The sequence below is a fragment of the Elephantulus edwardii genome, unplaced genomic scaffold, assembly GCF_000299155.1.
Source record: "Elephantulus edwardii isolate Elephantulus edwardi_28Jun2011 unplaced genomic scaffold, EleEdw1.0 scaffold00207, whole genome shotgun sequence".
Taxonomy (NCBI): Eukaryota; Metazoa; Chordata; class Mammalia; order Macroscelidea; family Macroscelididae; genus Elephantulus; species Elephantulus edwardii.
The window spans coordinates 635248-663139 of NW_006399957.1; the positions used below are offsets into that span (position 1 = coordinate 635248).

Here is a 27892-nt window from a genome sequence, read left to right on the forward strand (position 1 = left end):
GCTGGTGGGTGCTGAACTGACGCACAGCTGGCTCCCAGGGGGTTTTCAGGGCTACACATCGCAGAGGGAGAGACTGCCCATCGTTTTCCTGCACAGCAGCCAGTGGATTCAAACCGTGTGCCTACGGGCTGGCGTACCACCCGGTATCAGAACTCTGTTACAGGAGACATCCCAAAAGCAGCACACTTGAATTTCAAGATTACATTTATTTTCTTGTATGTTCTCCCCCTCCAGAAGACCTTGGAAACTGAAATTGTGAAGGTCTTAGGGAGTGGAGTCATCTCGGTGGTGGGGTCACCTCAGAGGTACAGTCAAAGCCCTCCAACCCAACTTGGTCTCCACAGACACCATATGGAGACACTTCCCCAAATAGCCCCGGGCCCTGAACAACAATGTAGTCTCTCTTCAATCTCTTCCTTTCTCTTCTCCTTCTCTGAGTCAGAAACAAGTGTTTAGTAAGGACTTGAGGTCCCAGGTGGTATCTCCCACACCAAGCAAGAATGGGGGCATTGTCTGGGGAGCCCTGAGCAGCCAGCTAGTAACTACAGATGGATTGTAGTCACTTGGCCTCCTGGGCAACACAAAGAATCAATATGCTCTGCTGGTTGAAAGGTTATAGGTTCGGGTCTACCCAGAGGGGTGTGGGAGGAATGGTCACAACCACGAGATCCCACCACAGTGTAGTCAACACCAGTGGGGACGGCCACTAGAGAGTCTCCACTCCAAGGTATCCAGTTACAGATTCACTGGGTGGAGACTCAGTGGTCAATGCCATCAAATCATGATGTCTCCTGAGATCACCCACCAGCTCTGGTCAGCTGAAACCAAGCTTCATGGAAAAGGGCTCCTGTTTCTACACCAAGTCTGACAGTCAACACCTGCAGATGACTGACAAGACACAGAGTGGGAGGCACACAACATGCCAGCCAGTAGGTGTACGGAGGAGATGCTAGGACTTGGATGCGCACACGTTCACACACGGGCCAGACTGCTGCAGTGGTGAGAAGGTGCCTTGAACCCAGAGAAGGGTGTCCACTAGAGCTCTCGCCACAGCTGGCTTCTGGCTCAATGCAGCCAGATGCACACCAGCACTGCATGCTGGAACCCTGGCTAGAGCTGTGGGTACCTGAACAATGGGGTGTCCTCCGGCTGATGCCTTCACAGCCCCCCGGCTCCCTTCCGTCTCGTAGTGGGCCCTGTGGTGGGACTTGGGCTGCACTTCGATCCGAAGCTCGTATGGTCCTGAGTGAGGCGGCAGCTGCCAGTCAAGGGCAGGCAAAGACGGGCTGGAGAGGACAGAGAACAGCGGGGAAGGTTAGACCTCAGCCAGTGTCCCAACCAGAAGCCCCAGAAGCTGTGACCCTTCACCACCTTACATTTAGTAACATTGCTCTCGAGAAGAACATCCTGACAGAGTTATCTGAAAGTCCTGGTAAAAACCAATGGTTACGACACGATGGTGTAAGGCTGAGGTCTTGTCAGGCCTCCAGGATGAGCTGCACATGCAATGGAAACACTTCCCCGCCAGTCTTAAAATATTTCCTTCCTTCACGATATGGTCACATAAATTATTTATCTCCCTAATAAGACAGATTGTGGAACTAACTGAAGATGTCTTTAAAATCAAACTGGCTTACTGTGTGGGTTGCTGGGCCATTTGGAAGCAGAAAGTTGACTTTACAGGGGGTCTTTGAGCCAGTGTACTGGAACGCAGAGGTGGGTGAAGCTGAACCTGGGAGTCCTCCTCTCTAGGTGCACGGCAGAGGGGTCTGGAGATGTGGTCAGGGGGTCTGACTCTTGCTCCTTCTCCCATCTGTCTACCTGGGGACAGTGCACTGCACAAGTAACCCCACCATCCGGGGCTCAGCAGCCTCTGACAGAACAGCAGGTCGGGGTGGGATGCTCAGGCCCCAGGTCCAAGTTCTGTGGCCACCGAGGGATGAATGAGGGCACTGGACAACCACAAGCCACGTCTGCATGAGTGAGAATGAGACCCAGAGGCCAGGCGTGAGCACCCTGGAGGCTGACGGGTTATATCCACAGCCACTACAGAGGAAAAGGGAGCACATTCGCCAAGCATGTGCGACACTGTCCTGTCCTCTGAGCCCACGAGCTGCATGCACTCCTTATGCACTGGAGGCAGGCACGACCACCTGGTGGCCCCGCGATGAGCAGCTATACTTCCAACCCAAAGGCACACACTGTGAGTCCACCAGCTGCTCTGGGGGATGAAGACGGACCATCTCCTCCCATGCAGTTTACTCCTATAACCTGCTAAAGGGTCAGCTATGCCTTGGTTTGGACTTGACAGTTGTATAACAACAGAAGAAGCCTGGGACCCACAGGGCATGCCACTCGCCACAATGACATAGCAAGGCAGTGACAAAACCAGCATTCCAACAATCATGCCTCATGGTCTCTTTCCTGTGAGAGGAAAAAGATTAAACATAAAGTCAAAATCAGGTCTCTAAGATGTACACAAGAAAAAAAGACCTGCTGGTAATTGCTAGAGCTTATGTAAGTTTGAACTAAGAGCAGACCAATTATAAAACACACGTACAAGTAGTACACATACAGACAGGTACGTCCATTTAAACCCACTGCTGGTGTCTCAGAACAGGCCCTCTGGGACCCTCCAGGGGGCTTTATGGGAGGAAACTGTCCATATTTCTGTCAGGGTAGCCGGTGGATTGGAACTGCTAGAAGCATTGTCTCTGTCAGTAGTGCAATGTGCTATGGATGAGGCCACTAAAACGCCTTCATACATGCCTTAGCATGCACATACAGGGCTGTGCACCTGGGTGACTGCACGGATACACACATCCACTCTTCACTCTACATGACGAATGTTCCAAGGACAAAGTCATTCTGTGAGAATCAATGATATGCAAAAATGGGAGATGACTACATCCGATCACAAAACATAGGATAAATATCAACAGTTTCATCTTGCTTGGATCAATAATTAAAATTCCTAGTACCAGCAGTCAGGAAATCAGGAGACATACTGCACTGGGCAAGTCTGCTGTAAGGGATCTACCCCAAAATGCTAAAGAGTGATATGTCCGTTTGAAGACTAAGGTGTGTCTGATTCAGGCCATAGACTTCTCAATCACCTGCTATGCATCAGAGAGCTGGACAATAAAGGAGGAGGACAGAAGAAGAATTGGTGCCTTTGAGCTATAGTGTTAGAGAAGAGCACTGAATATCCATGGACTTCCAAAAGAACAAAGTTGGGTGTTTTGGGTTTTGTCTTGGAAAAAGTGCAGTCAGAGCACTCCTTGGACACGTATTCTTTGGAAGGAAATGGAAATTCATGCTTGGAAAGAGGAAGGGACAGCGAAGGAGAGAAAGACCTCCACGATGGACTGGCACAGTGACTTCAGCAAGGAGCTCTAAGTGTGTCCGAGGAGATGGGGACGGCACAGGGCAGGATACTGGTTGGCTGGTCAAAGTGTTGCTAGGAGCTGTACTCGACTTTACGGAGTCTAACAACAGCAACAGTTAAAACTGCCAAACACTGGGTATCATGGCCCAGCCAGGCTGACACACAGCCTTAACCACGGTAGCTACAGCTATGCCTAATCACACTTCTAAGTTGTTAAAGTGAAAAATAGTTGGACAGCAAGGCTTTCCACTATTGTTATAAAATGTCAAATAACAAGACAGTAAGTGAGAAGTTGTGGTTGTAAGGTGCTGTTGAATAGAGTATGACTTACAGCTTCTTGAATTATTTGACTGGATAGGTATGGAGAAGGATACAGCCCTGACACACACTTTATGACTTTAAGCCATGTAGAGTCCCTTCGCTCTATGCAGACAGCAGGTCTAGGTATGGATTTCATATGAGGACCAGTACGCATTCTTGGATTCCCATTCTTTCCTGTGTTAGCCGTGATTTACTATGATGTACACAGTCAAATGCCTTTGCATAGTCAATAAAACACAACTAGACATTCTACTGGCATTCTCTGCTGTCAGACAAGATCTAACTGACATCAGCAGTGATATTACTGCTGCCACAGCCTCTTCTAAATCCAGCTTTAATTTCTGACAGTTGTCTGTCAATGTACTGTAATGGCCATTACTGCACAATCCTCATCAATATTTTGCTTGCACCTGATATTAATGGTATTTTTCATTCAATGGATGGGAACAAATATGGATCTCTTTCAGTCAGCTATCCAGGTAGCTATCTTCCAAATATCCTGGTGTAGACTGGAGAGCACATCCAGGGCTGTATCTTTTAGTTGAGACAGCAATATTCATCAATTCATGGGGTCTTATTTTTCACAATGCCTCCAATGCAGATTGAATTTCTTCCTCCGTCATCATTGGCTCTTTGTTTTCTTTTCTTTTCATTTTTACCATTGACTCTTGTTTATACGGTACTTCCCCAAATGGTTCCATATCTGTCAATTCTCTTTGGTACAGTGACTGTGAGCATTCCTTCCATCTTCTTTTGATGCTTCCCAGATCATTAAAGATTTTGCCCCTAGCATCTCTCAGTATTGCAACTCAAAGCTTGAATTTGTTTTTAAATTCTTTCAGCTTGAGAAATGCTGAACTAGTTCTTTCCTTTTTATTCCCCAACTCCAGCTCTCTGCACATTGTTAAAATACCTTGCTTTGAATTCTTAAGCTGCTCTTTGAAATCTTCTGTTCCTTTCTTTTACTTCAGCATCTGTTCCTTTATTTTGGCTTCTTAAAGCCATAGTCTTCGCAATTACGTGCTATGCATCAGAAAGCTGGATAAAACCTAAAGATGATAGAAGAAGAATAGATGCCTTTGAGCTGCGGTGATGGAGAAGAGTACTGACTGGCAAATAACAACAAAGCTCTAGTGTAATCTCCAGTGTTTGTTAATACCCATTTTGGTCTTTTCTTCCCTGCCTTTGTAACGACCTTTTGCTCTCTTCATAGATGATATCCTTGACGTCATCTCAAAACTTATCTGGTCTTCAATCACTAGTGCTCAATGCCTCAAATCGATTCTTGAGATGGTTTTAAATTCAGGTGGGATAGCCTTGACATTGTATTTTTGTTTTGTGGACTTGTTCTGATTTTCTTCAGTCTCAATTTTAACTTGCACATGAGCAGCTGTTCTGTTCAGAGTCAGCATCTGGCTTCATTTTGACTGCTGCTGTTGAGCTTCTCCAGTGACTCCTGCATACTGTGATTCCTGTGCAGTCCATCGGGCGGGAGCCACGTGGACACTCACCGTTTTTGTTTCTTAGTAAAGATATAAGTGTGTATAAACAAAAATACATAAGTATGTGTATTAATAGAAATAAAAATGTATATATAGCCATTTTTTGCTGTGTTTGAGTTAAAATCAACTCTTTTTTCTCTTTTTAAAATTTATTATTAATTTCAATGAAAATTTACAGAGACTTTGGATTTCCATTCATTCATTGTTGCACTTTTCTCCCCTCCAAGCCCTCCCCCCCCAGTACACTACCCTCTTGGAAAAGTAAAACAAAAATTCTTTCATTGTTTTACAAACCCTCCCCCAGGTCCACTCCACCATGTTGCATTTGCTCTGGACTCCCGTCATGACAAAAATACCTAATCACATATCCCTTTTAAACAGATTTCTCCCTCATCTGTTTCAGTGTAGTATATACATTATTGAACCCATCTTTCTCAGTCTCCCCCCAACCCCGAGGTCAGTCCCGTTTTACAACAGTGGCACCATGCAGTATTTGTCCTTTTGTGACTGAGATACTTCACTCAGCATAATGTCCTCCAGGCTCACCCATTTTTAATAATATTGCATGAGTTCCGTGTTTTTCATTGCAGTGTAGTAGTCCATTCTGTGAATATACCACAGCTTCTCTAGCCATTCTTTTGTTGATGGGCACTTAGGTTGTTTCCAACTCCTTGAACAAAGCTGCAATAAACATGGGTGTGCATATGTCTGCTTGGATGTCAGTTATGGTCTCTTTGGGGTATATTCCCAGTAGTGGAATTGCTGGGTCAAATGGTATCTCTATTTGCAACTTTTTGAGAAAGTGCCATACCACCTTCCACAATGGTTGCACCATTTTACACTCCCACCAACAGTGAATATGGGTTCCAGTTTCTCCACAACCTCGCCAGCATTTGTTGTTTGCTGTTCTGTTAAATTTTGCTATTCTGGCTGTGGTGAGAAAATATCTCATAGTTGTTTTGATTTGCTTCTCTCTTAGAGCTAGGGATTTTGAACATTTCATCATGTGTTTGTTCGCTATCTGAATGTCTTCTTTGGTGAAGTGTCTGTTCATATCCTGTGCCCATTTTTCTATTGGATTATTTACCTTTATTTTGTTGTGGGGAGAATCAACTCTTACTGAGCCTCCAATATGTTTTCAAAGGCAGTTTGATCGCATAAGACATTACCCATCCTTCTCCCAAGGAGCAGCTGGTGGATTTGAACCATACGCCTCTGTGATGGTGGCACAGCTCCTTACCACTGGAACACCAAAGCTGTGTATATGTGTACACATACACACACCCCTGATGGGTCTTCCGAGTCTGACAGCTTGCCAACGAGCATCGTACGGTTCATAGTTCTCTACGTCCTAGTTGGAGGGGTAGATCTGGGGTCTTAAAAGCTTGCTAACAGCCACTTGGGACAAAATAATTGTTCTCTAGTCATCTACAGCAAAAGAGAATGAAAGACGCTAAAATCTTAAAGGACGAAACTAGCCTACCAAGCAAATAATATACACTAACCACAGCTTTAGTTTGCTCGGCTCCACAGTCAACACTCTCAGCACCAGCAGCCACGAAATTAAAAGATGTATTGCCATGGGAATTAAAAGGCGCATTGCCATGGGAAAGTCTGCTGTTAGGGACCTCTCCAAAGTACTGAAGAGTAACGATGTCTCTCTGGAGACTAACGTGCGTCTGATACGGGCCATGGTCTTCACAATCACTTGTTATGCATCAGAGAGTTGGACAATGACCAAGGAGGATAGAAGGAGAATTGATGCCTTTGAGCTGTGGTGCTGGAGAAGAGTATTGAGGGTACCATGGACTGCTAGAAAAACAAACAGATTCATCCTGGAAAGGGTTGAACCGGGCTACTCCTTGGAGGCAAGGATTCTGAGGCTCTGTCTAACATACTTTGGACATGATGTAAAGAGGGACCCATCTTTGGAGAGGGACATCATGCTTGAGAGGGTGGAGGGACAGCACAGGAGGGGAAGGTCTTCTATGAGGTGGATTGATTCAGTGACTGGGGTAATTGGGATGGGTGTATCAGAGACAGTACGATTGGCACAGGACAGAGCAGAGTTTAGGGCTGTTGTACACAGGGTCACTATGAGTTGCAAGCGACTCGATGGCACATAACAACAACAACAATACTGCATGGTAACCTGTTATCATCACTGAGAATTCTCATCAGGGTCGCAATCAATGTGACCTCCTCAAACCTTGAAACTAACCCCAGAGGTCACTGTACTCTTGCAAAATAACAAACTGGCTTGCAAAATAATGGACATCACTCCTAATTACTGAGATCCTTCAGAAGCCCATCTATATGAGAACAAATGGTCACCATGACTTTAAAATGAAACGTAGATGGGAGAGTGAGGGGATGGGGAAACTGGATTCGTGGAAAGACAATCACTAGAATGGAAGGAGAATGATGTTCACACATGGAGAAGAGCAGAACCAGGTGCCTGGATGGCGTGTCTAGAAACCACTGAGCGGGAGCGTGATCTGCTGTGCCAATCTTCCCTGAAAACACCATGCAACATTATTTTTACAAAATAGTGTGAGGATCTGGGCTTGCTTCGGAGTTAGTAGCTCAGGTGAGTAGTACAAAAGGGCTCAGATGAAGCAACTATACGTGGTTTGGTGACGAATGAAAGAGGTGAAGGGTGTGGTCCGTGGTCCCAGCCCATTTTGTATCTTTAAAATGCTCTATAATAAAAAGTGAAAGACCACATAAAATTTTCAAACTGAGTTTGGCAGAACTACAATCCACCTGAGGGAAGACAATCAAGCTTCAAGGAAAACATTCTTTTCCGAGTCAGAAGCAACACATTGGCTCAGTGTCTGCAGCTGCATCTCTGACTGGCTAGCTGCGCTTCTCACTAGTGAAGGTTAGCCACACAGCTTCTAAGTCCAGGCCCGTGCCACCATCTGAACCAGTGACCCCAGTACATCTGCCCAAGACAGAGGCTCAGTCCACAAAGCCTGGGAGCCTCTGGACCACCCCGAAACGCTCCTGCCGCCTCTCCCAGGCTCAGGGAGCCCCCGTGACACTGGGCCGTAAGAAAGGGCTTCCCACCCAGGAGAGGTCAGCTTTCTGGGATGGCAGCCCAGAGCCGGCCAATGGGCAGGTGGGGCCACCCATAACCAGACTTCACATCCCTGCTGGCACTCTGACAGGACTCGGAGTGCAGGACTATTACACGAGGTGGACCTATGGTCAGGACTGTGATGGCCACTGTGGCAGGATCTGAACTGCAGGACCAATACGAGGCAGGTACTGTGATAGGACCTTTGTGTGAAATGTGATACATGGTAACACCTGACAGGACCCAGGGTGCAGGACCTGGGGGTCACTCAGACCTCTACTCTGGATGGGAGCCTTGCAGATGGCTACAGAGCATCCTTCTTGGCCTTTCGTCAGTGTCTCTACTCTCCTTCCTAGAAAAATAAATGCACCCAGAAGCTTCCAAACACTCCTGGGGGTCAGGGGATGGGCACTGTTACTGGCAACCAGATTCAGGAGGAAGAGACAATTCACTGGGGAGTACCCCTCGACCTGCTTGAGCCCACCCCTGTTGGCCTGAACCACTCTCCTCAGCTCCTCAATGTCTACTCCTCTGCCCATCAGTTGGAGCTATCTGGACAAGGTGGCCTGACCATAAAGGAAAAGTGGTAAGCACTGCATGAGCCCCAGGCATTAAGGGAATAAATCAGTGTGTGATTGAGTGAATGAGTAAATTCATAAATGAATGACTGAATAAACAATAAGTAAGTGAATTCATGAACCAGCAAAGAGATAGATGTGTGGGTGAGTGAGGAAGGGGACTGAATGAGTCCAGGGATGGACAGATAGATGGGCAGATGGACATATGGATGACTGACAGAGGAAAACCATGGATAACGTCAGGGGACAGGGCAGATACACCATCATGCGATAAGTGTGGACACTGTCAGAGGACAATCGCACACACCATTACAGAACAAGCATGGACACTGTCTCAGAACACCTCATCACACCAAGTGCCCCCATCCCATCTCTCCCATCTCTGAGAAAAACTCACTGAACGGGGGTGCTCCTCAAGGTCTGAGCTGGAGAAAAAGTACTCCTTCAACCTCTTGTCCCTACAGACACAGCTCTTCTACAGACAACAGGGACAGCCATGGGACGCAAGTCCTGCTTCCACTGCAGTGTGAGGCCACCCCAAGCCCACAGCACTGTCAGTGCCCAGCTTGTTCCCTGATGGTGAGGGGTCATGCTACGGGCACCCTGGAACAGCAAAGCCACTCAGAGCAAATCCTGCAGTGAAGCACTTCTGCCCTGGCTGAGGGTGTTTCTGGAGCTCACAGCCTTGGAGGGACACGGCCTGTTTCCCCAAAAGCACTCTAGGCAACGTCACACTGGGCAGCATCACACTGGGATGCCACTCCTGCAGGCACATCTGTCAGACAGGAGCCCTGGTGCTCCAGCTCAGATGCTGTGCCTAGTGATGAGATAACATCACAGCTACATGTGACCATTGAAGCTAGAAACGTGTCCTCCATGTGGGGGCCCTCAGGTGCCCACAGCAGCACTGTCTCCCACCATGACCTCACCCCAGACCTGCAGAGACAGCCAGGAGCCAAGCCCTCAGCCAGGGTAAGACTGTGCCCAGGGCTTTCCGATGGCAGAGTGTATTTGTGTTCAGTCCCTGTATTAATGCAGGCACATTAATTTCAAGCACAATGCTGGCATGATGGTATAGAAAATGCCACCAAGATTGGTGCTGGTGTAGACATGTGTCTAGCATGAGATACTAGCAACATGTGAGCTGCTGGCCAAAAGTCTCAAACAATGTGAGAAAGAAATCCCGGACACGGAGCTCCTGATGACCTGAACTGGAAGACAACCGGCCTGTGGTGCTCACTTGGGAAAATGAGCATTTTCTTAAGTGCTCAATTTACAAAGTTCTGTGTAAAATAAATGTGCCAACCTTGGTGCAAGCAGACAGGGACAAGCCTCCCAACCTTCTAAAACCTGCCGAGCATGGAGCTTCCCATAAAGATGGTTATTGCTGATTGCCATTGGGTCGAGCACAACCCATAGCAACCCTATGAACAAAAGGCCTGAGGCTTTTCTAGAACTATCGTCATTTCTCAAAGTTCACAGAGTTTCTAGAGTCATATTGTTTAGGACGTGGAAGCCACTTCTGCTCCCCCTGCTTAAAAGCAAAGCTGTAGACAATACTGGGCACAGATAACAGAGTTAAACTTCAAATGTCCAATCTCCCACATGAAAGACGTAGGCAAGCACATGCCCGACATGGACACATGTCCAAGGGGGCACGATGGTGCAGCTGGCTTGAGCTTTGAAGCTTTCATTCTTCAAGCTGATAATGGAATCCCTACAAGTCACTATCACCACCACATGCCTGTAGAAAGTGACATTTGTGCCTCCCTGCCCTTCTCTGGAAGATGCAATGCATCTTCAACATATGCTGCTGCTTCTCAACTCATTACAGTAACTGCACTCCACAGCCTCGTAGACATTCTGCCGAACCAGTACTGCATCCTGTCTCTCTTCGGGGACGTGACTGTGATTAATGAAATACGTCAAAGAGGAACACTGAAACCCAGACCGATGGTGGTGACTCTGTCCCTTGTGTCACCATAGGGTCAGCATCTCCTTTTTGAGGAGGTCCACAGTCTGGGCTGGCGACTGGAATGTGGTCACTGCCAGGTGTCATGCTGTGGACTGCCCATGGCAGCCCAGGCTGTCCTGGCATAGTCTTGAGAAGAGCTGACTGCTAGAGCTTTCTCCCAAGTTGCTGCTGATGGGTTTGAAATGTCAGCCCTGCAGTTAGCAGCCAAGTGCTTAAGTGTTGAGCTGCAAGGGTTTCTCTGCACCAGAATAAACTCACTGCCATAAAGTCAATCCTGACTCACCTGTGAATGTGCAGAGTGTTTCATCCTGTTTGTACAGAGTGGAGGCAGGTTCAAGGTGCCCTCCCGCCATCATTAGCTCAGCTCTTAACCCATGGCTCCAAAGTGCACTGCTACTGAGTCAGACTAACTCCAGGCTGAGCCTCCGTTCCATCCGAGGCTGTAAGACACACAGGGCAGACTGGTGGCTGTGAACTGCTGGAAGCACAGCCTCTGGGCTACACGTGCAACTCCCTGCAGACAATGCCACTGGGTCTTCACAGAACTAACGCTCTTCCTCATCACCGCTGTGTCGAAGCCAACTCCGCACTGACCCGCTGGCAGGTTTCACAGAGACTATAAATCACACTGGAGGAGAGGGCTCATCTTTCTCATGCAGGGCCACAGGCACTAGATTCCCCCACCCCACCCCAGGTGCTAGATTTTAAAATTGGATTTTTTTTTCCTGAGGGCTGGGTCATTCTCCGAAGCCTCAGGGAGACAATCAGCAACATTCAGTAATCACTGTAAAATAGCTAACCCTGAAACTATAACTTCTACCAAACTCTGCACTGTCCATTTCACAACCAAGTTTCCTCAGACTGTAAACATGTGCCATTACCTGCTCTGGCCCCATCAGGACAGATGGGCAGGTGTCAATGTCAAGGTCACAGAAAGGATGCAGAGAGGAGCTGGAGGATCAGGCCCCAGGCTCCTAGGAGGCGACTGGCAGAGGGTGGTCTCCAGCTGCTTCCAGTTCCTTCTCCCAGGAAGACCCCGTGGATAATGCCTGGGGCTGGTGCTGTGTCTGTGCTCATGAACCTCCACCCTCTGGGTACTGTTAGACAGGTAGGGTCAGAGGTGTGGCCAGTGGCAGGGCTCATGGGATGGAGGTGAACCAGCACAGTATTTCATGTGACCATGGTTTCTCACTGCCCTCGATCCCGAGTAGAGTGACCATCAGGAAACACACTGTAGGGACCAGGAAACATATTTCCATGTGGAACAAACAATTGAAAAAGCCCCATCGGCCCACAGGCCACTTCTGTGGGACGCTCCACCACTGATCTGCATCAGCTGGCAGGGAACAGGGTGGGGAGCACCCCTTGGGAGGACAACCCTGGGGCAGGAGATAAAGATAAGGGTGGAATGTGGACCAGACCACTGCTCAAACTCCTGACACAGAAAAAACAGCTATGCATCCAGCCGCAAAGCTTGTGCCCCAGCACACACTAGTGTGCAAACACACACTCGGGCACACAGACCCCAGGAACAGCCTGCATTCACCAGAGAGGTAAGTGAACATTTGTAAAAGGGTTGAGTCTGTCACTCGAATCTCAATAAAAAGTGCTGTGCCACTCGCTTCTCACACCACCTCCGGCCCTGTATGTCTGCACGATACTGCTTTCCCCGGCTCTGGCGCCACCCCCCACCCCCACCCTGGCTCTGGTATAGTGATTGGCCATTGCATCTAGGCAAACTGTCACGGACGTGTGGCTCCTCTGTGCAGGGAGACTGGCTGTCTCACTGGCCCACTCACTCTAGTAGAGGACTCGAGTGTAGCACACATAACTTGTATGTTTCTACAGACCGCTCCAAGTTGTCTTTGGGCATTCCCACGTTCAGGACTCTGACCAGGGCTGTCCTGAAGCAGCGCCAGGGTTGCAGCTTTGCTGGGTTTACGTGGGAAGCTGGGCTAGTAGCAGAGACACTAACACAAGTGGAGAAAGTCAGCTGGCAGAGCTACCTTGTCTCTTGACCGGAACCGACCTGTCTCTCACGAGCCCATACAGACAGAATGCTGTCCACTCCATGCTGCCCCGACACTCAGAATAGGGGCATCGGGTCCCGGCACAGCCTAGCCAGCTTGTGCTGACTGCACGAGGCCTGAGCAAACGTCACAGACAAAACACACTGCCGATGACGGTAAATTCCAACTCGTACCGTCCAGGAGCAGAGCATAACTGCTCAGAGGCCATCTTTACAGAAACAGACTGCTTCACTGTTCTCTCACAAAGTGGCTGTTGGATCTGAACCACAGACTCTGAGGTTAGCAGCCCACCGCTCAACCCGCCATCCCATTAGGGCTCCGACCTTTAGAAACCAGGAGCGCCAAGGCCAGTCAAATTCTGACAAGAGCTGATCTGCAGGCCGACCTCGCCCAGCTGTCCCTGGCACCCCTTCTGCCTCAACCTGCCCTGTCCCCCACCCTGCCCCAGAGACCTCTGGCTAAAGGGGCAGGAGAGGAAGAGGGGGCTGCCAAGCCTGCACTTCTGAAGCCTGTGTCCAGGGTGCTGGTGCACTGACCAGAAGGACCCAGAGCCCTGGGGGTCAGCTCCATCCACAGAGGAGGCAGGAGACGCTCCTGGTCTTGGGGAATGTTTGCCAATTAGCACCCTGGCCAGCCCTACGTGGACCTGCCGACAGAGCAGTTTAGGAAATAAAGTGGCCAGTTCACTGGAGCTGGCAGACTGGGGGGGAAAGCAACAACAAGCCAGGGCCACATATGCACGATTCCTGCCACAGAGCTGTCCTCAGGGAGGGATGCTGCTGTTCCCAACTCTGGGGACCATTCACACAGGCACATCTGTTGACAACGCCAAGGTGGCAACAATTTGAGAAAGGAAACAGGCAGGCTGAGAAAACCAGCAGCGCTGGCAGGCAGGCTCAGCTGCTACCCAAGGTTTAGGTTCAAGGCCACCCCGCTGCCTCCGAAACCTTGGATACAGGTCCCCCTCTGACACATGGCTTATGCTCCCTGTCACACGCAGGACTCACCTCACGTAGGACGATGGGGAGAGTGGCTTGGGCTTCCCCCAGGGGCAGGGGGTCTGTGGCACTGGCACCGACAGGTACTGCTCGCAGAACCCCTTGCGGATGTGCTGGAATGGGGGGAACTCCTCAGAGGAGAAGGATGTGGCGGGTGGGGTGGCGCCTGGGTCCTCACAGGCAGGCTCCACTTTGAGTGTCATGGCAGCTGTGTGCTCCAGCGTGGTCTTGCGAGCCTTCACGGGCACGCCCTCGCCCAGGTCCAGTGAGCTGTCAGTGGACAGGGCATTGATGGCAGCCACAATGGCCGAGCTGGTGAACTGTGTGGAGTCACCCAGCCAGGTGTCATCGGTGATGCTGACACGTGGGGAGCCCTGCGGGGATGGTGTAGGTGAGGGGTGCGGTGAGCACGACGCCTGCCGCCCATTGAGGCCATACTTGCGCTTGTTGCAGGGAGAGGAGGGCCGGGAGCCACGTGGGCCCAGCCAGCTCTCCTCGGTGACACTGGCCCGTGGCGAGGTGGATGGCGAGTGGCGGGGAGAGGCCAACAGGGTGCAGGCCCCCAGCCCCCGTGGAAAGCCGTCCTCAGTGTCAGTGGTCTTGGGGGACACACACGGGGACTGCCAGGGGGACGTCTGGGGGGAGGCGTAGGGGTACGAGTAGTTAGACTCATAGGAGGACGCTTCGGAGTTGCAGCTACGAGAAGACAGGCTGCTGGCAGGGCTCAGGCAGCTAGGGTCCCGGTAGGCCTCGAGGCCAGGCAGGGGCAGCGTGGCTGTGGAGGGTGCACGCCTGGCACCAGGGATGGCCTCCTCCACCTCGACGTCGTGGAAGAATGGGTTGCTGCCATGGTGTAGGCCCAGGTAGGATGTGATCTCGATGCGAGGGCTCTCCAAAGCTGGGGCACCATTGGGTCGGGCAGCACCCGAGGGCAGAAAGTACCCAGGTGGCCCACTGTCCACTGTGCCCCCATAGCCCGAGGGGTGACCTGCTGATGGGAGAACGGAGATGATGGGATTCGACGTCTGCAGGTCATGGCAGGTGGCTGGCAGTGCCGGATGTGCTGTGCTGAGGGGCAGGCCAGGGGCGAGGCTGGAGGACGCATAACTGTAGTGTTCTGGAAGGAAGAAGGACAGCATGAACAGCTACCCACCAGCAGTCCACACCTCCCACCTGCAGACCGCCTACCTGCAGACCAACGGGACCCTCACCTACACACCTATGGACCACCATGGCTGCCCACATGCAAACACAGCTACCCAGCTACGGAACAACATGGCCACCCAACTGCCGAGCAACCTGTGGACTAACACCACTGTCAATCTAGAGACCAACAGGGCTTCCCACCTAAGGAACAAGGGCCCCACATACAGAACAAACTGCTTCCTCAGCTACACACTGATATGACCTTCAGAGGACACATTCTAAACTACAAATCAACATGACCCCTCACCTATAGACAAACGGGGCCACCAAGCTGTAGAATGACATGGTCCCTCAACTATGGACCAATACGTTTCCATGTGGCCCTATCCCCTGCACAGTGGCCCATGAAGACACAATAGAACCAATGCTCTGAACTACCTGAAGCCCTTCCAGGAACAGAGGCCATCCTACTGCCCACTGCTTTCCACCATCTGTCTCCCTTTCCCACTAGTGCCCCGGTAATACACTGACCTTCCCAGGGCCTCTACACTCTACATGGCCTCTACATGGTCCCAAACTTCTCCAGAGAAAACAGACCCTGGTCTTCACACAGAAGTCTTCTGTAGGAAAGCCCCTAGCAGAAGCCAGTCCCTCCCCAGCACTTGTTTGGTTTTTCTCTTCAACACTCATCATGGCCACAATGGGGAAGCCGTTCACTCAGTTGTATGCACGATGAATGAGCAAAGAGCAAATTAATTATTAAGTCAGAGATGCACAGCCCCAGAGGCTGAGGGGGATTTTTTATGGGCTAGTCACTCCCAGGGGCTCTCTTGCAGCATTTCTTCAACCCCAGCTGCAAAGACAACCCTCAGGAATGAAGCAGACCCAGTCCTCAGCCCGTACCACAGAAGACCTGTTCAACCAGCAAGGCCACAGCCTCAGGACGTTATTAGAATGAAAAGACTCAACTTTTGTACCTCCAGCGTGAAGATCATGACCACATACCAGGACCCCACTGCCATGCACCTGGAGAGGAGGACTCTCAGGTCCAGCCTGGCCCCTCTCTGGGTTCTAGTGCACAGGCTCAAGGACCTCCTGCAGCAGAAAAGGCATCCTTCTGCTCCCAAATGGCCCAGAAACCCATCCAGTAAGCCAGCAAGCCAGAGGTCTGAGAGTTCCCAGGCAAATCTCATCATCTTCACCAAGACAGGCCTAGAAGCCCAAGTGGCAGGCATCCACCTCCATCGTCCCGATTCCAGAAGGAAGCATCCAACAACTCTCTTCAGCAATACAGATTTTTATATGCCTGATACCAGCCTGTCCACCCACCAGCTATTCCTTAAGGAAAAAAGATGAGGCTATCAAAGATGACAACCTTCCAGTCTTCTTGAGAACAGGAACCTTTATAAAGGTCAGCCTTTACCACCACTCTTATTCTCTAAAGGCATTCAGGTGGCCCAGTGGCAATGAGTTGTTCTGCCAACCTGGAGTTCCAAGGTTCGAATCCACCAACTGCTCTGGAAAGAAAGAAGGGCAGGCTCCTCCCCTTGCAATGTACAGCCTCTACAAACCTGAGGGAGGGCCAACTGTGAGTCAGTTCTGATTCAATGGCAGTAAATGAGTAAGTAAACGGACTGATTCAGAAAGAGGTAGGGTGCAAGATCAACATACAAAAATCAGCCTGATTTTAAACTTAAAATCTGCTGTACACCTCCAGTGATCAAACAGCTCAGGAAAGGTCCACCAGTGGACTAAACATGAGGACACAGAGTAAAGCCATCACCATGGACAATTTAAGATTAGGACAGATTAGAAAGCAGGATTGGTCATCCAATTCCTTCTCCTACAGAACAGCTGGTGGGGTCAAATTGCGTGCCTTTGGGGTTGCAGCACAGCTTCTTATCACCAGGTCACCAGCACTCCCTTCTGAAATAACAGACCTCTGAAAACCCTACGAACAATAGATGAATATAGTATTAAACATAGAGCCTAGATGGGAAGTCAATCAAAATGAGGAGAAACAGCTGTAAGCATCCATAATCATTAGAACATAGAATGCTGGGGAATTGGAGGTTGTGAAAAATTCAATGGAATGCATAAAAATCAACACTGTAGGCAACTGGCATGTGAATCATGATCTATTATGCCTAGAATGAAAAACTGAGGAAGAATGGTGTTGCATTCATAGCTAAAAAGATGTCTATTTGTACTTCATTGATTATGCAAAGGTATCTGACTGTGTGGATCACAACAAATTGTGACTGACCTTGAAAATAACGGGAATCACAGAACACTTGATTGTGCTCATATGAAATCTATACTTGGACCAGGAAGCAGTGGTCAGAACAGAGCAAGAAAACACTGCATGGTTCAAAGCTAGAAAAGGAGTGTATCAGGGATGTGTTCTGTCTCCACACTTTTTCAATCTGTATGTGGAACAGATCATTCAGGAGGCTGGACTTGATGAGGAGGAATGTGGCATTAGGATTAGAGGAAGACTCATCAACAACCTACATTTTGCAGACGACATAATTTTGCTTGTTGAATCTGAGGAGTAACTGAAGCACTTGCTGCAGAAGGTCAAGGACTCTCGTCTTCAATATGAATTGAGGCTCAACATCATGAAGACAAATATTCTCACCACTCTCTCAGCCAATTGGCAGCAACTTGATGGATGGAGAAAAGACTGAATGTTGTTAATAATTTCAGTTTGCTCAGCTCCATAATCAATGTTTATGGCACCAGCAGTCAAGAAATCAAAAGACAAATTGGTCTGGGTAAAAATGTTGTCAGGAACCTTTCAAAAGTACTTAAGAGCAAAGATGTGAGTCTGGAGAAGAAGGTGCACCTGATTCAGGCCTTAGTCTTCGCAATTACTTGCTATGCATTCGAGAACTGGATAATGACCAAAGATGATAGAAGAAGAATTGATACCTCTGAGTTGTGGTGTGGGAGAAGGAGTATTTAACATACCATGGAAAACAAACAGGTTTGTCCTGGAGAAGGTGAAACCAGGCTGCTCCTTGGAGGCAAGGATTTTTTTTAATAAAATTTTTCTTTTATACGGGTTTACTTACAAAGTTCATACACATTGTTTTTTAACACTGGATCTTTCCCATTTCCTTTACGTACCCTTTGAGACGGTCTGGAGAGCATTTTGCTAAGTGAACTAACTCAGTCCCAGAAGGACAAATATAGTATAAGGCCATTATTGTAGAAAGAGAACTAGTAAAGCATGTATGAGGACCCAAGGAGGATGGGGGGGGAGGGGTGTAATCGTAGGGTTGTATAGTTTGATGGAGGCTAGATTTTGAAGCTCCATCTCACATACTTTGGGCATGTTGCCAGGAGGGACCACTCCTTAGAGAAGGACATAATCCGTGGAAGGGTGGAAGGATAGTGCAGGAGAGGAAGATCCCATATGAGATAGATTGACACAGTAATTGGGGTACTTAGGTGTGTCAGAGACAGTAAAACTGACTCAGGATAGAACAGAGTTCAGAGCTATTATTGTACATAGGGTCACTATGAGCCACAGGTGACTCAATGGTACATAACAATAACAACGTCCTAAAATTTAATGTTGTAAGTAATAGGAAATTATCCATACACATACAAGGAAGAGCTGTTAATATGACTATTAATCAAGTTTATGTATACACCAACAATTAGAGCCAAAGAGGAGGAAACTGAGGATTTCTACCAACTTCTGCAGTCCAAAGTTGACCAAACATGCAATCAGGATGCATTAATAAATACTGGCAAATGAAATGCAAAAATTGGAGAGAATGAGAAAGGAAGAGTAGTTGGAAAGTACAGTCTTGGTGTCAGAAAAGTGGCTGGACATCAAATGACTGAATTTTGTATGTTCACTAATTCATTCCTTACAGATACATTTAAAAAAAAAATCTTTACACATGAACCTCACATAGTGGGCTACAAAGGTTATAAGACTGACTGCATCTGTGAAAAGAATCATTGAGGAAGCTCAAAATCATCAGTCAAAAAAACCAAACCAAACCAAAACAAAAAGGTCAAGTGCTAACTGTGGAACAGACTACCAATTAGTCATGTGCAAGTTCCAACAAGCTGAAGAAAATGAAGTCCACAAGAACCAAAATACAAGCTTGAGTCTATCCCACCTGAATTTAAAAACTGTCTACAGATAGGTTTGAGGGGAGCTCTGGTGGCCTAGTGGTAAGGAGCTGCAACTACAATCCCAGAGGCGCACGGTTCGAATCCACCAGATGCTCTGCCGGGAAAGGAGGGACAATCTCCTCCTGTACCAGTCAGATCTGATTTGACGGTACACTCACACAAAAATAATAAAATAAAATAAAAAAAAAGGAATAGGTTTGAGGCACTGAACACTTGTGATCAAAGACCAGATGAGTTATGGGGTGATAATCAAAGATACCATCCATGAAGAGAGCATAAAGTAATTACAAAGACAGAAGAGGAAGAAAAGGCCAAAATAGACATCAAAAGAGACTGTAAAAATTGCACAAGAGCAACAAGAAGCCAAAACAAAGGGAAGAAATGCCAAAATAAAAGAGATAAACAGAAGATTTCACAGGCAACTCAAAAATATAAAGCAAAGTATAACAAAATGTGAAAAGCGCTGGCAGGGTTGAAGATATAAAGGGAAGAACTTACTAGGCACTTCTGAAAAGGAAAGAATGAAAAATTCAAGCCTTGAAGATGCTATGGGTAATATCTTGAATGATCCAGGAAACATGAAAAGAAGATGGAAGTAATACAGAGTCACTGTACCAAAAAGAACTGACCAATACTAAGATATTTCAAGAAGTACCATATGAACAATATCGTTGTTGTTGTTGTTGTTAAGTGCTGTCAAGTCGTTGATGACTCATAGCGACCCTATGAGTGAAAGGCCAGAGCACTGTTGATAGCGTTTCCAGAGGCAAACCACTTCGGAAGTGGATGCCACTCCTGCTTCCAAGCTTGTTTTAATCAGGAAGCTCCACCAAACACTGTCCACCATAGGTGACCATTATTGCATTTGACACATCAGTGTCACAGTGTTCAGCATCACAGCAACCACGAGTTACCTCTGTACAGCAAATGGACAGACCAGTGATTTACCACTTAGAAGAATGTTTGACAAAAAACAATTTAAACCCGGCCTGAGTGCCACAGATTAAAAACACCCACCTTGGGCTTGGTAGCATAAGTTTCCGTCCACTAGGCCAACATAGCCCTCTCTATGAACAATAGCTCAAGGTAATGAAGGAAGAAGTTCAAGCTGTAATGAAGGCACTGGCAAAAAAGAAAGCCCCAGGAATCAACTGATATTTCGACCCACAGATGCAGCTCTGGATACGCCGCTCTCCAGTCTGTGCCAGAAAATTTGGAGGACAGTTGCTTGACTGACTGAGTGGGAGAGATCCATATTTGTTCCCATTCCCAAAGAAGGTGATCCAACAGAATAGAAATTATTGAATGAAATCATTAATAAAACATACAAGCAAAATACTGTTGAACATTCTCCAAAAATGGCTAGAACAGAAGTTCAAACTGGGCTTAAGAGAGGATGTATCACCATCCCCATTGATGTCAAGTGGATCCTGGTTAAAAATGGAGAATACAGAAGTCTGTTGGTGTTTTACTGACAAAAAAAGGCATTTGACTGTATAGATCATAACACACTATGGCTAACATTGAGAAAAATGGGAATCCCAGCACACTTAATTACTCTCATAAAAAACTTTTACCTAGACTAAGAAGCTGTTGTCTGAACAGGGCAAGAGAACTCTGCATGACTGAAAACCAGGAAAGGGTGTGCATTAGGACTGCATCCTTTCTCCACACCTATTCACACACACTGAGCAAATTATTTGAGATTTTGGAATTTTGAAGAAGAATGTGGTATCAGGATTGGAGGAAGACATCAATAACCTGCATTCTGCAGATACAAACTTGCTTGCTGAAAATGAGGACTTGAAATGCTTGCTACAAAAGATCCAAGCCTACAGCCTTCAATATGGATTGCATCTCAAAACCAAGCAAAAAATTCTCAGCACTAGACCAATAGGTAACATCATGATAAATAGAGAAAAAAAAATTGAAACTGTCAACAATTTCATCTTACTTGTGTCTACAACACCCTTGGTTCCAGCAGTCGGGAGATCAGGAGACATAGTGTATTGGCAAGTCCACTGTCAGGGACCTCTCCAAAGTACTGAGGAGTAATGATGTTACTTTGAGGACTAAGGTGTCCCTAATTCAGGGCATGGCGTTTAAATCACTTGCTATACATCTGAGAGCTGGACAATGAATAAGAATAATAGAAGAAGAATTGATGCCTTTGAGTTGTGGTGTTAGAGAAGGGTACTGAATATCCCATGGACTTTCAAAAGAACAAACAGGTGTGTCTTTGAGAAAGTGCAGCCCGAATGATCCGTGGAGGCAAAGATGGCAAAGTTTCATCTCAAATACTTTGGGAATGTTGTTAGGAGAGGCTATTCTTTGGAAACAGACATGCTTCAAAAGGTGGAGGGTCAGTGAAAAAGAGGAAGACCATCAACACGATGACTGACAGCGACTGCGGCAGTGGGCTCAAGTGTATGAGAGATGATAAGGATGGTATAGGATGGGACAGGGTTCAGGGCTGCTGTCCACAGGGTCGCTACGAGTCATATTCGACTCAATGGCACCTAACAACAGCAACAACAATGGAGAACTGGTTTTGGAAAGGAGATGAAATCCATTAAGTGAGGGAAACACAATCTCTTTAACAAAGAGTTTCAGCAATAAGGTTGAAATAAGACCCACACCTCACACCATAAACAAAAACTCTCTCAAGGTGACAAAGGAGCTAGTTCTAAAACTTAGAAACTATAAAGATCATCAAAGCAAAAACGGAGACAAATGTAGGAAGCCTAAGCTATGGCCTACGCTGTTATTGTGTACCATCGAGCTGGATTTTCAGAGGCAGTTGATCACATGGGAGGAGCATGCCCATCCTCCCAAGGCACAGCTGTTGGATTGGAACCACATGCTTTCAGGATTGCCGCACAGCTTCTTACCACTAGGTCACCAGAGCTCCCTCAGTAGGAGCATAGCCTTTTTGATACAAACTAATATATACAGTCTTATGTTTATTCCAACAGAATTACAATAGCAAAGACTTGGAAACAATGTATCCATCAGGGAACAAATGGCCAAAGAAACCATGGTTCCTTTACACAATGGAGTATTATGCATTGCTAAAAAGGGATCAAGAATTTGTAACATACTAAACATGGAGGACTCTAGATCAAATTATGCTGATTAGCATAAGCCAGTCACAGAAAGATAATTACTATACTGACCTCAGGTGTGACCAGAGGAGAGACAGGTACTGAGCTCAGGTGCTACCAACATAGCACAGCTCATTCCCTCTCACCATGCACCCAGGAGGGAGTCTGCCTGAGCCCAGCCTGCCTGCTGAGCTTACAGAGGCCCCCTCTGAGCCTGTCTTTCTCTACTCTACACTGTGCTCTATGGAGGGTAGAACATTTCTAGGGAAGAAGCTGCTTGTGTTGAGAGGCTGTCAGGGAGCAATCTGCACCCCACATAGCTGGGCCTGTGTGGTCTCTGGTCTCTGTTGGGGGATGGGTCTGCTGTGAGGGGGGCAGGCTGGGCTTGTGTGCTCCCCGGGGGTTAGGCTGGGAGGGGGAATGGGTCTGCTGTGCTGGGGGCAGAGTGCTCCCTGTTGGGGGGGACGGGTCTGCTGTGATGGGGGCAGGCTGGGCCTGTGTGCTCCCGTTTCTGGCAAGTCTGGAATGCCCCCTAGGGTTTTCAGGGTAGGCTGGCTGTGACAACAGGGACATCCACTGCCAGGGGCCCTGGGGCCTCACATGTGGTCAACACCCACGGCCACAGGCCCTGGGGCCTCACATCTGGTGTACACACACTTACAGGAGCCCACCCTGCAGACCCACCACTGTAGCCAGGGTCTCAGCAGCCAAACCAACCACTGGCCTCCAAGAAAGAAGTGTGAAGGGCCGGGAGAGAGTGTGCATTTTAAAAAACAACTGGGATTTGAACAGAAGACTGGGAGAGGCCAAGTCAGTCAGCACCAGCCACCATCTACGGATGGGTGGGGTACCTCCAGCCCCCTCTGTAATTGTTATCAACTTCCAGTTTGCAGATTGTAGCTTTTTGTCACTGCCTGTTGGGAAGAGAGGCCAGTCCTCTCCTTTATGGCTACTGCACAGTGATGGCTACAACAGAGCTGCTCTCTACCATGGCTGGGCCACCATCTCCAAAACATTCTAACCAGGACAGAGCTAAAAGAATCAAAAAGAATGGCCACTGTCCGATGCCAAGTAGGTGACGTCCTGCATACAGCAAAAACACAGCAGTAAGATCAGAGTTTGCAGGGGATGGGCAATGACACTATTCTGAATAACACACAAAAGGCCACATAACAAAAGTCACAGGACTGGAGGCCCAAAGAGAGAGGCTTCCCACAGAGCCCAGGGCTTCACTCACAAGGGTTTCATCAATTGTAGTAAATGTTCGACAGGAGTCAGACACTCATCACAGACTGGATTGCTGAGGGGGAGGACATGGGACCCTCAGAATCTCTGCATATCTTTTCTGAAACGCTAAAACTTCCCTCAAAAACAAAGTCTTATAAATTCCAGGGAGAAAGAAAGCCGTGTTTGGGAGAGAGGATGGTGCCACAGGCATGGACCTGGTCAGAGGTAGCTGTCAGAAGAGAACAGGGAGGACGCCATGGGAGCACCCTGTCTGTCGTGGTAAAGCAACTTCCTAGTGATTGATAAATAAAACACAGGGTGTGAATGTGTGTTGTGCAATAAGCATTTCAGTAACTGACGTTCATTCATTCATAGCTGACCCTCCAGTGTGTTTTCAAAAAGGTTGTAGATGACATGGGAGTAGACTCCCACGGAGCAGCTAGTGAACTCCTTACCCACCAGGCCAATAGAACTCCCTATTTTAGTACTCAGCAGGATTCCCATCTGGACATTGAAAATAAAATGCAAGTCAGATAGAGGTTTGTTGGCCCTCGGTTCCTCCTTACAAGGTGACCCCCAAGTATGTCGAAGTACAGGTCCCTTCAGAAAGTGGTTTCATGATGGCCAGCCTGTCACCATGTCTCCAGTAAGACAATTCTGGCCTCACAGGAACCATTTCAGGATGAAGCTGGTGAATGCTCTCAGCAGGGCTGGACAGATCTCGGGACACACAGCACTTCCCACTGGCTGTGCACTTCATCATACGAAGCACTCCAAGCATCTGCTGGAGAACTAGAATGCATGTCCCTTTTACACAGTCTGAAAGCGCTTAGCATTAAAACTGGAAACAAAGAAAGGCACCACCAGTCAGCTGATTCCACCTAGTAGGAACGGTCCTTAGCATTCTGAAGCTGGAAACCCTCATTTACACAGAGAAGTGCAGATAATTCATCTTCCTCTCAAAGACCAACTGGCCTGTCAGGGCCAGGCCTGACACATCACCACTACACGCCAGGGCTCCAGAGGGTGGTGTCAGACGAGGGTAAATGCCCAGTGCAGCACTGAACACTAACTATGCACCACAAAGGCCATTTTCCTGGTCACCACTCGACCTGGCACCAGAGTGGCACTGGAAGCACTTTAGTGGGCCCTGCCAGGTTTTGTGGGGCTGCGGCACTAGTGTGGCCTTGTGGGGTGCGGGCACTAGTGCGGCCTCTTGGGTCTGCAGGCACTGGTGTGACCTCATGGGTCTGTGGGCAGTACTGTGGCCTCGGGGGGCTGCTACATATACACCTTGAAGGTGGGAGGCCCCTCTACTGCTATTCTGAGACACAGCTAAGCGTGCTCTCAATGGCTGTTTGTTGGCAGAAAGGTGATTTTGAAGACTGGACCTGGTCCTTCCCAGAATTCAGTCCACCTGCCAGTGCTAGGATCAGGCCTTGCTCCAACACTGCCCACCTCAGGCCAGGGGGCCAGTGTACTGGGGGATGGACACTAGCAGCCCTTGGGTGTCAGGGAGGTTCAGGGGCTGGTGTCCAGATAAAAGATGATTTGGGAGAGAAGGACCAGGGCTGAAGGAGGAAGAGTGAGGACCTCCACATGTCCACCTGAGACAGGAAGAGGTGGCACTTCCACTGACGTTTCAGTAACAGTAGACTCGAGGAGGCCTTTAGGAGACCAAAGGCTTGCCAACTGTGAATTTTCCTTAATCAAACTAATTACAACAGGAACTACAAACACCTTATTTAATAAGGAGGATGAGCCTCCCCCCCTTCTCCAGAACAGCATGGGCAGGTTCCTTAACCTGCACACAGGCCCTTCCCCAGCCTGGAGTCTCCCTCCCTCCAGCAGACCCTTTCCATGCAACACCCCCATCACTGCACTGGGCCACTTCCCTCTGGATTTGGTTTTATTGTCCACCTGAACCACAGTCAAATCATAATGATTTAACTATCAGAGGGCTTGCATTCACAGAGAAGGAGATTATTTCCACTAAGTTTCTAGCCATGGACTTACTGGGGCTCATTACACCACGCCAGACTCCGGGAGAGTGAGTGCAACACCCGGTAAAGTCACTTTCCACCAGACTGGAGTCTGGCCATGTGCCAGCAAGGCTCCTTCAATTCCAGTGCGGCCAGAGACAAAGAAAGCCGCCAGCCATCATATGCAAATGTCATGGAACACATATTCAAGACAATCAAGCTAGTCAAAAGCAGTCTCTTTTCTAAAGCCAATTGCTTTCTTGGTGCTCCAAGATGCAGAGGTTTTACTGACCAGCTCCACCACCCCCTCTGCATAGTCCCAGCCAGAGGTCAGGGCTGGAGGTGTGCTGGGCAGCAGGGAGGCACTCCTTCAGGTCGGCCAGCTGCCCTCGACCTTGCTGCAGCATGGTGGTCTGTACTGTCCTTACACAGAGTCTACCTCAGGAGCATGTATTTTCCTCTCAAATACGAGGAGGAAGTGCCTTCTTATGCAAACAAAGAACACTCCAGGGGTCTCACTCCCCCAGGAAGACCCCACCCTCCTTGGAACACTAGACCTGCCCCTTAATTCGCCTGTATGTCAGAGTTCACCTAACTTCTCATGCTTTGAGGACACGATGATATCTCAGATATACCAAAGAGAGAACCAGGGACTGGAAGGGAAGGGAGAGGGAGAACAGAATGGGTGGGGGGGGAAGGTGGAGTGAAGAGGAGAGTGTGTGGGAGGGGAAGAAAGGGGGAGGGGAGGAGAAGAGGGGGAGGGGTAAGAGAGGGAAGGGGACAAGGGGGAGGGTAGGAAAGGGGAGGGGAGAAGAGGGAGGGGGAGGGATGAGAGAGGGAAGGGGGACCAGGGGGAGGGAGAATGAAGGGGAGGGGCAAGGAGAAGGGAGGGAGAGAAGAGGAGGGAGGGGGAAGGGACACCATGGTGGGGTGGACAGGCCTGGGTCTGGCCTCCCTCAGTGGCACTGTCACCCCTCTCTGGTCACCTCTCCAGTCTCACACTGAGGAGACCTTTCTAGTAGCACTTGTCAAGGAGCCACAGGCCTCGAGGCTGGACACAGGTAGACGGGTCTTCTCTGCAGGTGGTAGATCAGACCACTAAGGACAGCAGCAAGAAGACATTTTGCATTTGAAATGGAAATATGACAGCCAGGCAAGTCACCCCCCCACCCCCCGCTGTGCTGTTGGAAGTTGAGTGACTGGCTGCAATGGCAGTGACCACCTTCCAGGCAACAGAGGCAGCTGAGGCAGCAATCAAGGTGCTTAATGATGAGTCCTGGCCCACCAGGATGTGAGTCCCATCCACTGACCTAGACGCAAACTGCCCAGGCATCCCCCGTGCTACAGCCAGCAGGTCACATCTCCAGGACTGAGGTGGACCCCTCGCTATGCGCTAGCACTCTGGTTTTCACTCTGAGGGAAGCACAGCGCTGCCACCGTCTCCCCACGGGCTCCTCCCTGCGGGTTTCCTGCCCGGCGACAGCCCACAAGACCCAGGCAGAGGATGCTGCTGAAAATAAACAGGCTCCAGACGCCACCCTCTCGCCGCACACTTCACGGTGGTGGGGAGCCAGCTCCCAGCAAGGCCGAAGTGTCTCTGCTGGAGAGAGGCCAGGCCACCACTCGAGGCCTCATCCGCTTCCGCGGAGTTGCCACAGCGACCATGCTGGCTACACCAGGCCAAAATAACTTCGAAAACAAGCACCCCAGGCGGGAAGTTGGACCACACCCACTGGACAGCTGACAGCTAGCATGGGCGGGGCTTCCAGAGAAGGAGGGGGCCTGCAGAGGAGATGGGACCCCCAGAAGCACCCATGGAGCTCCCAGAGGGGCAGAGATGTCCTAGGGAGGAGAAGAAACCCCAGGAGAGCAAAGAGCACCGCTAACCCTCCTGGACCCCAGGCTGGGGCAGGTTTTAGAAGGTTCCCACACACACTGTTCAGTAGAAGCGCCATGTGCACTTGGTGAGCATTTCAGAAATGCAGACAGGTCAGCACCCCTCTCAGTGCCCTATGGAGGTCAAGTCTGACGTGCAGACCCAGAATGCAAATAGGAGCACAGCGTAGAGACAGCCTCATAGACAGAGCCCACAAGGCACCCAATGGGCGCCAGCCCTGCAGGGGGACACCTGACATGAGCCTCTTGGGGAGGGCCAGCTGCCTCCCGTGCCACAAAAGGCTTGGTGACAAAATCTAAGCACCTGTGTTCAGTGTAATGCGGCACAGCCCTGCTCTCCATCTAGCTCTATTCTGCACTCACCCTTCAGTTCAGCAACTTCGCTGCGGAGCCCCCATCACCACTTCAGGGTAGGGAACAGCACGTGAGAGGAGAGGGGAACAGCACATGAGGAGTGAGGAGAACAGCACGTGAGGAGTGAGAGGAACAGCATGTGAGGAGAGGG

General features: G+C 49.0%; 1 protein-coding gene across 1 annotated transcript in view; it reads right to left on the reverse strand.

Annotated features, from left to right (window-relative positions):
* NFATC1 (nuclear factor of activated T-cells, cytoplasmic, calcineurin-dependent 1) overlaps positions 1 to 27892 on the reverse strand; it is a 93714-nt gene that overhangs the window by 60233 nt on the left and 5589 nt on the right. The window contains exons 2-3 of the mRNA XM_006897243.1: positions 13884 to 14991; positions 1127 to 1286 (exon numbers count right to left, since the gene is read on the reverse strand). Of these exons, the coding sequence (XP_006897305.1) occupies positions 1127 to 1286; positions 13884 to 14991 (1268 nt within the window). The remainder of the gene's footprint in view (positions 1 to 1126; positions 1287 to 13883; positions 14992 to 27892) is intronic.